Genomic DNA, 16820 nt, shown 5'->3' on the forward strand with positions numbered 1-16820 from the left:
ATCACGTTTACTTTATTCCTCCTCTTCTGGGACTCCAGTCACAACTCACCACGCACCACACAGTTTTCACGAGTTCTAATCTCTCACCCCCAGTTGGCCAGCTTAACAGTACCAGGCATGAATTCCCTACTGTTGAGCAGGCCTTATGTCTAATTAGATGGCTGCTGGTTACCCCTAAGACATATAAAGTTTGACTATTGCACTACTGGGGATATATTCCAGGCTTGGCAGCTGGGTAGGTTTACTTGTTTCTCTCCCTTGGCAGATTGCACAGGACTTCTGGATTCTATAAGAGATAGTCATCAGGAAGGAGGCTTCCATGTCAGTTTCAAATCCATTCTTCTAAGCCCAGTATCCTACTTGTGCCTGAGCTGACTGAGGCTGGGCTTGTGCAATGGGGATGGCTTATGCACTGGTTACCCTCTCCTCCTGGCATTGCAGAAATCTGGGAGAGAGCACTGACCCTGTCCTCCAGTCCCAGGAGCTCCTCAAAGACTGTTAGTCTTGGTGGTTTGGCAGAGGCATAGTGAATACATCCAAAGCCAGTCCCCAGATCTCACTGCTCAGCATATCTCTGATGACTCCTGAGTATTCCATGGGTTTGGCTGAGCTTCTACAGCTATCCTAGGGTAAAAGTCAGTCTAAGGAAAGCTAGTGTCTTATGAAAGGGGACGTCCAAGCATCCACAGCCATCTGTTCTGGTTCTAGTCTGTGACTCTGGGTTCATATGGATAAGACCACACCTACCAGCAGAGGCAGGTTGTTGTAGAATATTATTTTAAGGTGTGTTACATTTGCTTATGCTCTGGAACATTTGTTAAATGATGCAAAGACGTGTTACATTCTTCTATGTTGCCTTTATTTAACTGTGTGAAGCTCTGTTACTTTGCCTGTCTAAAACACCTGATGATCTAATAAAGAGTTTAATGGCCAATAGTGAGGCAGGAGAGAGAAATAGGCAGAGCTGGCAGGCAGAGAGGGTAGATAGAAGAAGTCTGGGAGAAGAAAGGAGGAGCAAGAAGAGGAGGAGAGGATGCTAGGGACCAGGCACTCAGCTGGCACAAGCCACAGAGTAAGAGTGAAAGTAAAATATACAGAAGTAAGGAAAAAGCCCAGAGGCAAAAGGTAGATGGGATAATTTAAGAAAAGCTGGCAAGAAACAAGCCAAGCTAAGATTGGGCATTTATAATTAAGAATAAGCCTCCATGTGTGATTTATTTGGGAGCTGGGTGGCGGGCCCCCCAAAAGAGTAAAAACAATTATATTTTGGTGTTCCAACGTGGGGGCCGTAGAAAGCTGAATAACACAGGTGAAGAGGGGCTTTGGCTACTCAAGAGTGCCAGACACAGGCCCACTCACAAAATCATGATCCAACTCTGTGGTTGTCCGCTTGTGGCAAGGTGAGATCTCAGGACTGACTGGCTCAGGAAAGGCTCACATTCCTGTGGTTTCTACTCTGAGTTTCCAGAGATAGGAACAAGTGTTAGGAGACTCATGAGTAGAAGAAAGGTCTGTGGGTTGATAATGCATTCTGTCCTGATCACTGGTTGGCCAAGATGTCAGAGAACAAACAGGCAATTATGTGGGTCTGCCTTCCACCAGGTAGGCAGTGCTATGTGCACTGTGCCCAAGAACGTCCTTGGAGTCTAGATGCATCCTCAGTATAAGCCAAGTGCCATGCAAGACTATGTTACAGATGGAAGAGGCTTCCTTTAGAGAACAGACCACACCTGGATCTCAGATACTTTATTCCTGTCCCCAGGCCTCACCAAATCCACAGCTTCATGGTCACATGAAGCTGGAGCACTCCTAAGCTGAGCCCGATTGGGCCTTTCTGCAGTCACATGCTTTGCATTCGTCACTGCTTTGACCCTCCTCAGTCTTGGGCCTTACATCATGACCAGGCCCAATACATCACGATGCTAAACCACCTTCTGACTTTGTCTCCACATCCTTGAGGCTATTTGAGCATCCCCAATATCTCTGCTGCACACAGCCCTGCTTAGGCTTCACAGGATGTCTGTGGCCTCCCCATACAACATTCACAGTGTCCACCTGAGCTTAGCTAACCTCCACATTAGTGGCACAGATAACTCTGGCCTTTCTTCCTCTTTACCTCTTGCCTAGCTCCAGCGATAACTCTGTTGAGTGCAGCACCTGGGCTCAGGTGCCCTGACTACACAAGAAACCAAAGCTGAAAGAGCTCCCTTAGGATCGCCTAAGTGGATATGGCAGTATGAAGCCCACAAGAAGTAGGGAGCAGCTACAAGTGCAGCAGCCTGTGTGGCCCCTAGACCTCATGCTGCAATTTCAGAGGTAAAATCTGGCACCAAAGTTTGTAACTGTGAAGAAAATCCAGGTAGAAAACAATACCACTGTCCAGGCCTCCTCTTTTCCAGCATGGGTTGGCCACCAAGGATTCCACTGCTGTCTTGGTGCAGGCCTCCAGGAGCACCTGGACTTCCCTGCTGAGGGCTTAGCCCTGTCTTTGGCCCTCAGGAGGATAGACCTGCTCTTAGGCAGGTTCCTTCTCCGAAGACCTCAGTGCTTCTGCTGCTTCTCACCTGTAATTATAGTTTTTCTACCTCAAAGGCTGAACTCTCTGTGTTCCCATCTTTTCAATGCCCATTCTTGAATGTCCATGTTGTAAATGGGTATTGGCTTGCAAGATGCCATTCCTTCACACTGCCCCCACATTCTGCTACCTTTCCTTTCTAGAACTGCTGTTTCTCTCCCCCTGTGTTCCCCTCTCTGTGACTTCTCTTTGTAAGAAACCCAAAGCTGGTGCTGAGATGAGGATCAGAAAGACAAGAGCCACAGACTGAGGCGCTAAGCAGTAGGACAATGGCACACACTGGGCACTTCTAACTGCAACTGCTATTCCTGGGCCAGGAGCAAGCTAGCAAGCTTTCTGCACCCAGGAAGCAGAAAATACTGCATTCACTTTCTCTTGAACTGTGGGCAGCTTCACTGCCTAGGGGTTGGTCAGCTCTGACCTCCTTCATAATTGGTTTCACAAGTGCCTGGATTTCTTGCCATTCCAGGTCGTGCTGATCTGTGCTGTGCAGGACAGCTTGTGAGAGGAAGTACTGGGCTCCCTCTAAGGCCAGAGTGCAGCCCGCTGGCTCCTGTCTTCTGCAGCAATTCTTGCTGCAGGTCATCAGGGTTAGTGCCAGTTGGGTCACTGGTTCTACTCTCTCCCTGCCCAGCCAGGTGGGGTGATACCTTGGCCTGGAGGAAGCCTTTCTCAGGGGAACTCACTATCCAAGAATCATTTGGAACTTCTAGAACTGAGTGACTCTGCCCATACCTGTGTGTTGTACAGGCTCTAAGGACAGCAAATTCCCTTTCTCTGGAGCCAAGATGATCAGATGAGGATGCATTCTCAGCAGAGAGGATCAAGTGCATCTCTGGGTGAGGTCTGACCCTTTTTCTAGCCTTCTTAAGAGGTATTCAGTCACCCAAGTCACAGAGATCCCACAAAAGCAAACCTCTGGCTCTAGGGCTCTTGCAAAAACACCAATATTCTCTTGTGATCCCACCTCTTCTCCAGATGTCACTGGTGTTTGTGCCAAGGTCTCAGTGATGGGGCAACAATAACAGAATGGATGTTGAGTGTGGCTTTTCCTTGTTGGCATTCATGATTATTCCGTTATGGTCTTGGAGTAGAGTAACAATGGCTTGGTAGCCACAGCAATGGAATAAGTAGAACAATACAGTGAAAGGTTGATATATGGGAATGGTACCCTTTTTTTGGGGGGGGGGGCATAGGGTCCGTAACAGGACTATTAATAATCCCTAGTAGGAGTAATGGGAGGGTCATAGGACTCTGTCCTGGAATCCCAACCATACCTCCCGTTGCTCTTTTCTGTGTGCCCCTCCTACTGCAAGGGATCTTAGGAAATGTCAGAATATATAGGATGTGTGTGGGGCTCAATGATGCACCTTCCATGAAGTCATCATTCATGACATGGTAGGACTTTGCAGTGATGCACATATTCTGGGTATCTTATACTCCTGTAAGTAAGCCCAACAAACTCACATGTTCATTCAGTTAGATTTGGGTGGACTCATTCCCACGGTCTGGACAGATAGAAAAGCAATACAATAAGGGGAAGGCTGGGCTGCCTTGTGTGAAGCTGCCTCCAGCCGGTACCTGAGATCAGACGATCTCCCCTGCTGAGGGAAAGGACAATTTCCAGGCTGTATCAGACATCAGTACCCTGGGCTGGTCACTGGAATGCAGCAGAGCCCAGAGAGTCCTCCTGGTTTAGAAATGTAGCTGTTGGCTCTGTGCTGTCCAGGTCTACCTGGGAGACCATATGGGGTTCTAAAAGAAATCTCCAATGATATCATTGGTAGCAGGGAAAAGGGAGTGACCGTCAAGGGCAATGAAAAATGCAACACAGACAGTAGCTGACAGGGCTGGAAACCTGGGGGCAAACAGCTGGAGGACTTTGAGGAGGGCCTTTAGGCCTTTGCAGAGGCTGGTCATGTCAGCTAGTGTGGCTGATGCGTTTTGATAGGGCTGAGAGTAGCTGAACTGCTAATGTGGGGACTGATGGGTGGAAGGACCCCTGAGTGGGCTTGCTTCTCCCATCTGTCACCCATACCTAAGATATCCAGAAAGGCCTAGAGAGCCTCTTCTGTCTCCTGGGACTTGTGGCTGTAAGGGGTACCTGCTTCCCTGAAAGCGCTACAGGTATTTATTTGCAGATGGTGATGGGCACATGACTAATGAAGCAGCCCCCTGATTTTGAGGGGTAATAGCTCCCCGGGGGTGGCAGGATTGTGGCAGTGCTTGCCAACCAAAGGTTAGATGGGCACATCTGCCATAAAGAGTGCAGCTCTTTGGCCCACTACAGTGTTTGAAGGGTCATGGAGAGTCTCAAGCCTGGTGGCCAGAGCTGAGATTTGATTTGTCCCCATGCAGATAAGTATCTACCAGACCTGTACTGCTGAGGGGAAAATGAAGCCCAGCGAGACCTGGAACACACCTTTAGTTGCATGGCTACGTTAAGGACCAGGGCAGACCGATTCTCTTCCACATCTGTCTCTACTTAGGAAACGAACCAATGGGCTAAACTCTCGAGGCCTCTCACGTTGTTCAACTTCTTCCCCAGTACCCATGCTGTTCCTGGTGCTCTGCGATAAGGACTCTGACCACCCTCAGGGAAAAACAGTCACCAACAAAGAAGGCTATAGGTGGCTGCTACCTTTCTGTTTGAGGACTTGGGGCCGAGAAGCCAGAAGCTGCTTCCTCCCTATGACCACCTTGGGTTGCCTGACTGGGCCTGGTAAGTGTTCTCAAATATGTGACCAGTATTGCACAGGGGTGGAACACACATTAAGGATCCCTCACACCTCATGCTTCTGCCACAGGCTGAGGAGAGCACCAAGGTTCTTCCAAAATGGAATTCCCAGTGAAGTTAGGGCAATTCTGAGTGTCCTCTGCCCACACCCATGGTGCTGGTGTTCTTTACAGCCTCTCCTGGTGCTCCTATTACGTCTTGCTCAACCAGACTCTGCTCCAGCTATTTCATCGCCAGCCCACCCAGGAACACTCAGCTCAGCGGCCAGGTGCGTCCGACATCAGGCAGGTCTACCTGTAGTGAAGGAGCTGGCCGTCAGCACTGTAGTCCCGGTAAACTTCATAGTCCTTCTCCAGGAGCACACCCGGCGGTGAACAACTAAACACAGCAAAACAAAACAGAGCCGAGTGTGAGCGCAGGACTTCAAGCACACAGAGCTGCCCTCCCTCCCCGGAGACGAGCTGAGTGGCACTTTGTGTGTTCCTTCCCTTCTTCTCTTAGTTACAGACAGGGTCTCACACTGCAGCCTGGCACTCACAGAGATCCATCTGCTTCTGCCTTCTGAGTGCTGGGATTACAAGTCTGCACCACACGCTCCTATGTTCCTTTCTACGGTCTAAGCAAGAATTTCCTTCTGTCCTATATCCATCTCTTCTGAGTATGAACGGCCACAGCGGCCTGCCTTGAGGCCACGGAACAGGCAGGCCAGGACACCAGCCCTGCCCTAGAATGGGACTAATCCCAGAGATAGGATTAGTGAGAGTTTCAACCAGGAATGACAGACAACCAGGGGAGACATGCTACAGAGACTTAGCAGGGTACTATGACCGTCTGACAGCCGACATGAAGACATCCAAGAGATATCTGAAGCCGGACACCTAAAGAGGTGATTACCCCGGTCAGCTATCCAAAGGCAGGTGATCAAACTAATACTCGCTTGTGATTAAGATGAGGCTTTAGGAGTCTAGAAGAAGGAACTTATTTATTCTGATCAAGATTATCTATACTAAACTCCAGGCTTTCATAACACTCAGTGACAAAAGGCTGAAAGCAGACCCGCTAGAGGCGACATAGCAATGTGGATTCTTGCCACCAGGATGTAACATGGTTTTGGAAGGCTAGCCAGTGCACCAAGAAGAAGGGGGATTGGCTGATTCGGTGTTTGGACGAAAGATAAAATCCATCATTAAGTGTCAGTCTTTATTATTTTTTGAGACAGGGCCTCCCCACGTAGCCCTGACTTGTTTGGAACTCGCTATGTGGCCCAGGCTGACCTCAAACTCACTGAGCTCCCTCTGCCTCTGCCTCCCAAGTGCTGGAATGAAATGTGTGCACCACCACACCCAGTTCAGGTGTCAGTCTTGAAAAGCTAAAACAACCGAACAAAAGTTACTGTAATATTAATGGAGACTTGTAATCTAGCTTTCACTTGAAAGGGTTAAAGAACAAGGGGCTGGAGAGATAGCCCAGCAGTAAAGAGCACTGCTTGCTCTTCCAGAGGACCCAGGTTTGGGGTTCAATTCCCAGCACACACATGGCAGCTCACAACTACAATTCCAGGGGATCTGGCATCCTCACATAAACATACATGCAGGCAAAACACCAATGCACATAAAATAAAAATAAATTACTTTTAAAAAGTTGAGGGGTTGGGGATTTAGCTCATTGGTAGAGCACTTGCCTAGCAAGTGCAAGGCCCTGGGTTCGGTCCTCAGCTCCGGGGGGGGGGGGGGGGGGGGGGGTGGGGGGGGGGGGGGGGGGGGGGGGGGGGGGGGAGTTGAAGAGCAGCATTATTAGGAAAATAGTTATTACATATAATCATGAACAGCTAAATTATAGAAGGATAAAAAATTATTTTGATGTCTTTTTAGACCTGTACTCCATTCACACACATCCCATTCATCACTCAAATCACACTTTAGCCTGGATTTGAATGAAGACATGGCTTAATTTTCCTTGTATGCTTCCTTGGATCTAGGCAAGACACTGGATTCTGAACCAACAATGCTGGAGAATTTTCATCCCACCAAACAGAACTAACACTTCACTTTGAGTGCTCTCCATTTTGACTCTGAAGATCTGTCTGTGAACATTTGAAGACAGAGGTAAAGCATCACTAGGATTCTTATATCCATCCTGGGTGGGAGTGTGAATTCCTCAAGATGGGCTGTAAGATGCTAGACCACCAGTGTAGAGTTATAGTTGTAAGATGGGCCTGGTCTCTCTTTCAGATTCATTACATTCCAAAAAAAGAACACCCTTCCTTTATTGTATTCAATCATGTGCCTTAAACTATCCTCACAGAGCTCAGTAGAGATCTACGAAGAGGTCCTTCCATCTGGGAAGGCCCACTGCCATTTTGTCTTCACAAACTCCTCCTGGTTCAAGGTACTGAAGGCCCTGAAATGAGACCTCCCTACCTGGGCTATCAAACGGTTACACAGGGCTGGTCTGTAGCCAGGCTTTACTTCCTTAAGTACATACCCACCTGTGGCTTTTCTGCTTTTGTGGTTTTTTTTTTTTTTTTTTTGTAGACAGGGTTTCAACTGTGTAGCCCTGGCTGTCCTGGAACTCACTCTGTAGACCAGGCTGTCCTTGAACTCACAGAGATCTGCCTGCCTCTGCCTCCCAAGTGCTGGGATTAAAGGCATATGACACCACCACACACCACACACACACACACACACACACACACACACACACACACACACACACACACACACACACAGTTTTGGCTTTTCAACTGACTGTTTAACATTCAATCTCAAGCATTATTCCACCAAAGCTCCACATTTATCTGGGCTTAGTGGTTTATGCTTGTAACTTCAACAACTGGGAGACTGAGGTTCAAGGCAAGTTTGGGATAAGCATTAAGACAATGCAATGGTGTTGCATGCCTTTAAATCCAGCACTCGGGAGGCAGAGGCAGGTAGACCTCTGAGAGTTCAAGGCCAGCCCGGTCTACAGAGTGAGTTCCAGGACAGCAGAAATCCTGTCTCCAAAAACCAAAAAGACCCTCTTTATAAACAAATATGAGGACTGTGCTAGATCAAAACAGTAATACTTGGCTTCGATACATAAGGGAGGGCCTAGGGAGATGGCTTGGTGGGTGAAGGGCATGAGAATCTGAATTTAGATCCCCAGCATCCCTATAAAAAGGAACTTGTAAAGGCATGCACCTGTAACCTTAGGCTGGGAGGGGGAGACAGGAGGATCCTCGGAGCTGATGGGCCAGCAAATCTAGCCAAAATGGCAAGCTTCAAGTTAGCAGGAGATGCTGTTTCAAAAAATAAGCTGAAGAGTGCTAGACAAAGACACCTGAAGTTAACCTCTGGCCTCCACAAGCACACACATAGATAAGCATTCACACTGCCTAAACATACACACACTGCCTAAACATACACACACAAAGTAAAAATATTGAAAAAAAGTTAAAATAGCTAAGAGAAAATGTTCAGAGTATAGAAGGAGACCTCAAGGGCACACTACATAAAGATGGGTGCACAAAGCTCCCTGTCTAAACAATGCAGCACAGGGAGAGCACAGATGCTGAAACTCACCAACCAATACATATGCTATGTTTTGTTCACATCAACTCACATTGAAATTTGGTTCCAACCTAAGGAAAGGAAAAGTCTTGAAGAGGGATGAGGCAATGTGACCCCCGCCATGAGGGCACTGCTGAGTTTCTGTGGGGGTAGAGTGCTCTTAAGAGATCTGTGAGAACACGGCATTACTGGGTAGGGCAGCTCCTTTGTCTCTCATGCCTTCACTTTACCATGAACCAAAATAAGCCAGTCTTCTCTATGACTCACCCTGCTAAAAATACCTTACTATGGGAGTGGAAAATGGCCTGAGGCAACATACAAGAATTTAGTTAACAGCAATAGAAAATTAGGAAGACAGCAAGTGTTCTAGAAACAAGTCCCATGTCTAAAAGCCAAGAAAGCACACTGTTTACAGTGAGAATGCAATGGCTAACATGTCATAAAATGCATGCTCTCTGCCTCTGCCTCCTCAGCATATCCTTCGGATGTGTGCCATTACATCTGGCAGAGTGCTGTACAATATTTCAAAACTGCAAGAATATGTACCTGAAAATCAGTAAGAGATGACACTAGGGTGTTTTATTTTAGCTTCTGGATGGTCATATATTTCAAAAGACTGAATGAATGAGTGGCAGTTATTAACAAAAGCTAGCAGTCAATATTTTCAAATATAGAGTTATGATATATAGTAGAAAGCTAGAAAATAATAAATGAAATATGTAAACATAACTCTAGGATACCTATGTCCATAGCTGTTTCAGGCAGGGTATCCATCCTGTTATGTCCGGCTGGTCACCAAATGTCACAAGACCTTTTGGAGCATGGAACTCCGTCATCAGTCACCCTGCAGGTCCCCCGTGCTCACTGCTGTGTCATACTGCAGCAGGGCACACTGGGCACAGCACACTGTGTGCTTCCTCCTCCTAGGCTCATGCCCCTCCTCTCCCAGGAGACACATGGAAAAGCCATTCCACCTGCCTGCTACTCTACTTCAGTATTCCAGAGGACTCCATGTTTCTGAAGGCTGCTTCTAACATTGGCTCATACAACTAAGGGCACCCGGGACCTTTAGGGCTGATGCTCCTTCTACATCCCACCTCCAGCCACCAGTGCCTAGGCAGGAGGAGTCAATATCAACCTGTCCTCTACACTTTTGCCAAAGGTTGGAACACATCTCATATCCTCATTAATCACCGATGCCAGGTTGGCCCTGAGTTGGGGCAGGGACACGAGCAGTTCCTACTCCATGGGGAGTCTGCTAGATAACAAACCAGATCCTCAGGCATCCATGGGGTTAAGACAGGGAGCAGCAAAGGTCAGTAGAGAGGGAGGTTTCAGCGGAGAGTAGACTAGGAGTGGGGGGAGCCTGTCATAGCCTAGGAAATGAGCCTTACAGTGAGGCTGACAGGAGGTCAAGCCACATCTGGGGGCTCTATGGGTTGGCTATTAAATAAAAATGGCTGCAGTTTAAATCAGGGGTCAAGAAATTACAGCCAATTTTAGTCTGCTTCCTATTTTTATAAGGCCGTGAGCTAAGAATGGGTTTTATATGTTTTAAATGATGGAAAATACTTTATGGTGTGGAAATTGCATGGTATTCAAATTTCTTAGCACAATGACTTACTCCTATACTGTATGTGGATGCATCTGTACTGAACAGCAGAGCTGAGCAGTCAAGAGAGACTCAACATGGTTCTTATAACTCATGTATTGCCCAATGGCAGAAAATCGCAATGATGCGGTTGTAGCTTAACAGCATTAGTAGCTCATCATGATGTTTTATTATGTTTTAATATCAGAAAATATTTATAACATCAAAACAGTCAAAGAAAAATGGACCCTAAACGTCATGTTCTTGAGCACAGTAAACTGGGTTGGATGGTTAACACCATGTTCATGACAGTGACATGCCGCAGCACTAAGAGAACACGTTAGCATTACTGAGCACATGTCACAACATTCTCAACTTATATAATGCTCCCAGGGATTTTAAATGGAAGGAGAAACCTCAAGATGGACCATCTCATTATCGCACATTTACTGGACAAAAAAGAAGATCACCATTAGAAAAAAGAAAATTCTCAGTTTCTCTGTCTTTCATGTGCACGTGTGTATAAGACCAGAGGTTGACATCGTGTCTTGCTGGATTGCCTTCCACCTCATAGTCTGAGACAGGGTTTCTCACAAAGCCAGTGTGCATCACTTAGATAGAATGACTGATTAGAGAGTTCTACCATCTTCATCTCCACGGCACCAGGGGACAGGTGTATTTGACCATGGCCATAGTTTTTATGTAGGTGCTAAGAATCTGAATTCAGGTCCTCATGCCTGGAAGGTAGGCACTTACCAACTAAGCCATCTCCCCAGCCTGAGGGGCTCGCTCACTAATTCACTAATGATGAATTAATTAAATTGTATTGATTGCAGCAGCCCAAACAGTATGTCCAGATATAATAAATTTGCCTAAGACCGTTAGCCTTTGGCACAGACAGTTTCTTCTATAGGTGAAGTCCACAAGAGACATATAGCAGTCATGTAATTCAATGGCTTTCTTTGGCATAACATGTTACTGACACTGATCAATTTATCATGAGTCAGAGCTAAGCTTAAATAATAAGGAACTGCCCCCTATAAACTGTTTATGTAGAGAACTACAGCGGAGACGATGTTCAAATGAGCCCAGTCCACCAGTTATCAATGTGATAAAGTATCAGCCATAACAGGAGGAGGAGAGGGTTACTGGCTCATGATGTGAAGTTCTGCCTGTGATGAGCTACGTCCATTGTGTCTGGGCTACGGTGAGACAGAGCACTACATCTGAAAGGAGGTAGGAGAACAGAGTTGTTCAGCTCTTCTCAAGGGATGGAAGGAGACGTGTGCAAGGACCAGGAACAAGATATACGCTACAAAGCTGGTTGATGGTGGCATACACCTTTAATCCCAGCACTCTCATGAATTTGAGGCCAACCTGCGCTACAGAGCGAGTCCAGGAAAGGTGCAAAGCTACACAGGGAAACCCGTCTTGAAAAAAACAAAAAAGAAAAAAGAAAAGATACCCGCTTCAAGGAGAGACTCCCAGTGACCTAGGTCTTTAAACAGGCGCGCCTCCATCACTTCATGAAGTTGTGATTTCATCCCTGGATTGATGCCCTCAGTGCCCTTGTAATCTAATTATCTGTCAACACCACCACTAGGTGGGGACAAAGCCTTCAACACATGAGCCTTTGAGGAGAAACATGTCATACCCCAAAACAACACAGATAAACCACTAATTAAGCACAACCTGAAGTAAAAACTGCCAAAATGTGTTGCAAATAATAATGCTAAGATTAAGAGTGTATTCGAGACTTAGGAGACCAATTAATAAAACTTGAGAAAATGTAAGCTCATGTAGAAAAATAAGACCAAGGTTATACTTTTCAGTAGAAGGACTCTGCAGAAAAAAACAAAACAAAAACTGAATCTATCATGAACTATGGAAAAACAGTGTCAACAACAAATTTCACTCACACTCATGGACCTAGCTTTAAATATTTCCACTAAGATTTTCTTTTATGTTAGAAATAAGAGCTAAGTATTCTTGATATGCCCTACCACACAGCATGCTAAAAGCTTGGAAGGAGTAAATTTATGATTTCTTTTTAGACTAAGAGAAAACATTGAAATTTTCTGAATGAGAAAAAGTTTTCAGTTATATAGCCTAGGCTAGCCTCAAACTTGTGATTCTCCTGCCTCAGACTCTCAAATGCTGATATTAGAGATGTGTACCATCACACCCCATTTTTTTTTTTTTTTTGTTTTTTTGAGAGAGGGTTTCTCCATGTAGTTTTGGTGCCTGTCCCAGATCTTGCTCTGTAGACCAGGCTGGCCTTGAACTCACAGAGATCCGCCTGCCTCTGCCTCCCCGAGTGCTGGGATTAAAGGCGTGCATTACCACCACCCAGCTTTCTTTTGCCACTTTATGGATATCTCTGTGTGTATGTGTGTGTGCATGTGTGTGGAGACCGGAGGGTGACATCTGATGCTGTTCTTGACCAGTGTTCACACCTTAACTTTTGAGAGAAGGTCTCTCACTGAAATGGGCTAGACATACTGGCCAGCAGGCTCTGGATACATCTGTCTCTGCCTAGGTTACACATGCATGACCATGCTAGGTTACACTCATGCTACCTTACATATACATGCCTATGCCTGATTTTGTATTGTTTTGTATTTTGAGATAAGATCTCTCTATGTAGGCTTGGTTGGCCTGAAAACCACTCTATAGACCAGAGTGGCCTTGAACTCACAGGAATTCTCCTGTCTCTGCCTCCTGAGTGCTGGGATTAAAGGCATATGCCACCATGCCTGGCTCCTGTGCTTGGCTTTTTTATGGGTGCTGGTCTCCAAACACAGATCCCCATATTTTTGTGGCAGGCAGCTTGCTATCTGAGCCATCGACCAGCCCCTACCATTGGTTTTGATGTCAGGGAATTGTCAATGCTTCTGCTCCTTGGAGCAGCCACACTGGCTACCTGCTGCTCGCATGGTGCTTTTGGATCTCTCTCAGAACATGGCCCAAAGTGCTCTCTGCTGGGGCAGATGCCCTGCTTCATGTGTGGCATGCCTGTCCTCCTAGGGCAGCACCCTGCTTACACAGTGTTCTGCAAAGAGAACACCCAGTCAGCTGGACCTGGCCCAGAATGAACACAGATGGTAAAATTAGCAAGGGAAGGCACTAACGAGTAATTCAACGTGTATTCCATATGCTGAAAAGGTTAGAAGGAAAAAAAAGCCGAATAGATTAAGATGACTCAGCAGATAGAGACACTCGCCTGATGACCTGAGTTTGATTCCCAGAACCCAAGTAAAGATGGAAGGAGAGAATCAACTCCACAAGATTGCTTCTGACGTCCACATGCACATTGTAGCACATGTAAGCTACTCCTACATATACACACACACTCCAAAATAATAATAAATAAAGTTTAAAAAAGAAAAAAAAGCTAAGCAAGATCAACAGAAACATAAGATATACAAAGACATAAAGTGACCCAGGGTAAAGTTCTAGAGATGAGGAGGAAGGGTGAAGCTCTGTTGGTAGAGTGCTTGCCTAGTATGTAGAAAACCCCAGGCCTATCAAAGGAGGTGCGACTGCACATGCCTATAATCTTAGTACTTGGGAAGCTGAGACAGGAGGACCACAAGTCCAAGGTCATCTTCTGGCTACATAATAAGTTCAAGAACAGCCTGGGTTACGAGAGACTCTGTCTCAATCAATCAATCAATCAATCAATCAATCAATCAATCAATCCATCATTAAAATGCTGGGCTGGAGAGATGGTTCATCAGTTAAGAGTGCTTCCTGCTCCTGTAGAGGACCTGGGTTAAGTTCCTAGCTTCCTTTTAGCAGCTCACAAGGGTCTGCAGCTCCAGTTCGAGAGAATCTGATGCCCTCTTCTGGTCTCTGAAAATACTAGACACACACGGTGCACACATGCAGGCAAAACATTCATACACATACAAATATTTTTAAAGCAAAAAGACTTCTTTAAGAAGTTATAGAGATGAACATTCCAGTTTACAAAGTGAAAGATTTCCTGGAAGGGCTGAAGAAGAGTAAGCACCGAGGGGCTGCAGAGATGGCTCAGTGGGAAAGAGTTGAGTGGAGCTGGTAGAGTGGAGCTGGAGGAGGTGGCACACACCTTTAGTACCAGCACTCAAGAGGCAGAGGTAGACAGAGTTTGAGACTAGCCTGGTCTACATAGTGAGACCCTGCTTTTAAAAAGAAGTCTGCACTGCTTTTATAGAGAACACAAGTTCAGTTCCCAGTACCCACACTGGGTGGCTCACTACCACATGTAACTCTGACTCCAAGGGGATCCTATACTTGGTGCCTCCAGAGGCACTTGCATTCATATGCACATATTCAAACACAGTCGCTAATTAATAATAATAAAAATAGGTGCTGGGGAGATGGCTCAGTGGGTAAGAGCACTTGTTGTTCTTGTAGAGAGCCTAACACCGACATAGTGGGTCAAAATCATCTGTAACTTCAGTTCTAGGAAATCTGACACCCTCTTCTCATCTCTGTGTGCAGCAAACACACACACAGTACACAGATATGCACGCCAGACACGAATATACATAAAATAAAGGAAGAAAAAAATCATGAGCATCAGTGAGCTGAAGGACAATGGCAACAGGTTTAGTATACTTATAACTGGAATCTGGGGTTAAAGGATAAATAAAAGCTTGAAGAAAAACTGGCTGAGAATTTCTCAGACTTGATGAAAACTATACAGCCATAAGCCCAAGAAGTTCCACAAGTCCCAAGCACAAGAAACACAAAGAAAATACCATAACAGGAAATCTTAGGGCGGTTAGTTGCTCGAGATCTGAAATAGAAAAAACAAAAAACAAAAAACAAAACAAAACAAAAAAACAACTAACCACAGTAAAAACATTAAAAAAAAAAAAAAAAAAGGACTGGTAATGTAACTCATTTGGTAGTGCTGGGGAATATTATTTTAAGGTGTGTTACTTTTGTTTATGTTGCATTTGTTTAACTCTGTGAAGCTGTGTTGCTGTGCCTGTTTGAAACAACTGATGGTCTAATAAAGAGCTGAACGGCCAATAGTGAGGCAGGAGAAAGGATAGGTGGGGCTGGCAGGCAGAGAGGATAAACAGAAGGAGAAATCTGGGAGGTGAGATCTAGGAATGGGAGGTGAGATCTAGGAAGGAAGAAGTAGCTGGAGAAGGAGGAGGACTCCAGGGGTCAGCCACCCAGCTACACAGCAAGCCACAGAGTAAGAGTAAGATTTACAGAAGTAAGAGAATGGGAAAAACCCAGAGGCAAAGGGTAGATGGGATAATTTAAGAAAAGCTGGCAAGAAACAAGCCAAGCTAAGGCCGGGCATTCATAAGTAAGAAAAGGCCTCTGCGTATTTATTTGGGAGCTGGGTGGTGGGCCCCCAAAAGAGTAAAAGTAAAAAACAACAAATGACAAGAGTAGTCTTGGCCTAGCATATGCGAGGATGGCTCTACGTTCATTTCAATTCTAAGCATCACAAAAACTGGATGTGTTGGCCCATGGCTATAATTCTAGTACCCCAGAGGTGGAGGCAGGAGGATTGTTCAAGGAAGAGTTGGCTCAGCAGTTAGAAGCACTTGCTGACCAGGCATGGGAGCACATACCTTTAATCCCAGTACTATAGAGACATAGGCAGGAGGATCTCTGTGAGTTCAAGGCCATCATGGTCTACATAGGGAATTCCAGGTCAGCTAGAGGCATACAATGAGACCCTGTCTCAAACAACAGCCAAAAGAAGTAAAAGTGGGTTGGAGCAGGCCCAATCTGAGCATCATGGTGCATACCTGTTATTTCAGCACTGGGGAGGCAGCAGGATCAGGACTGTGTTTGAGGTCATTGTGGGTTACATAGCAAGACTATCTAAAAATCTACACTATAGGATACTATTCCGAAGTGCTGATACATAGAACATGTTAAATAATAAAAAGAAAGAGAAGACAGACAAAAGGAGTATACAGGGTTTAAGTTCAGGTGAAATTCTCCACAATAAATTAACTTCTGTAACAGAAGCAGATCCACAGTCCTACAAATGTGGTGGTGAACAGGGACACAAAGATCAAGGGAGTCGGGGTGATAGAGGCATCACTCCCACGGTTGTGATGTTCACGGTGCATACATATGCATGAGAATTTACCATAATGTATACACTAAATATGTGGGCTTCTTCCTCTGGATTTTCTCTCCACACAGAAGTTTCACATGGAAAGAAAGGATTCAAGCAGGACCTGAGGGCAGATGGTCACTGATGTTAATCCTCACCAAAAAATTCATTTCTTCTTTTGTTTTTAAAGATTTATTTTATTTTATGTGTATGAGTACATTTATATGTGTACCACGTGTGCCTGGTGTTCATCGAGGTCAGAAAAGGGTGTTGGATACTCTAGAACT

The 16820-nt window shown here is 45.7% G+C and overlaps 1 protein-coding gene across 6 annotated transcripts in view; it reads right to left on the reverse strand.

The window, feature by feature from the left end:
• The window catches only part of Arhgap39 (Rho GTPase activating protein 39), a 153828-nt gene that overhangs the window by 17476 nt on the left and 119532 nt on the right, over positions 1-16820 (reverse strand). For all 6 annotated transcript variants that reach the window (XM_052748166.1, XM_052748164.1, XM_052748161.1 and 3 more), the window contains exon 4: positions 5607-5690. In XM_052748166.1, the coding sequence (XP_052604126.1) occupies positions 5607-5690 (84 nt within the window). The remainder of the gene's footprint in view (positions 1-5606; positions 5691-16820) is intronic.

Source organism: Peromyscus californicus, unplaced genomic scaffold, assembly GCF_007827085.1.
Source record: "Peromyscus californicus insignis strain IS unplaced genomic scaffold, ASM782708v3 Scaffold_20__1_contigs__length_68692818, whole genome shotgun sequence".
NCBI lineage: Eukaryota > Metazoa > Chordata > Mammalia > Rodentia > Cricetidae > Peromyscus > Peromyscus californicus.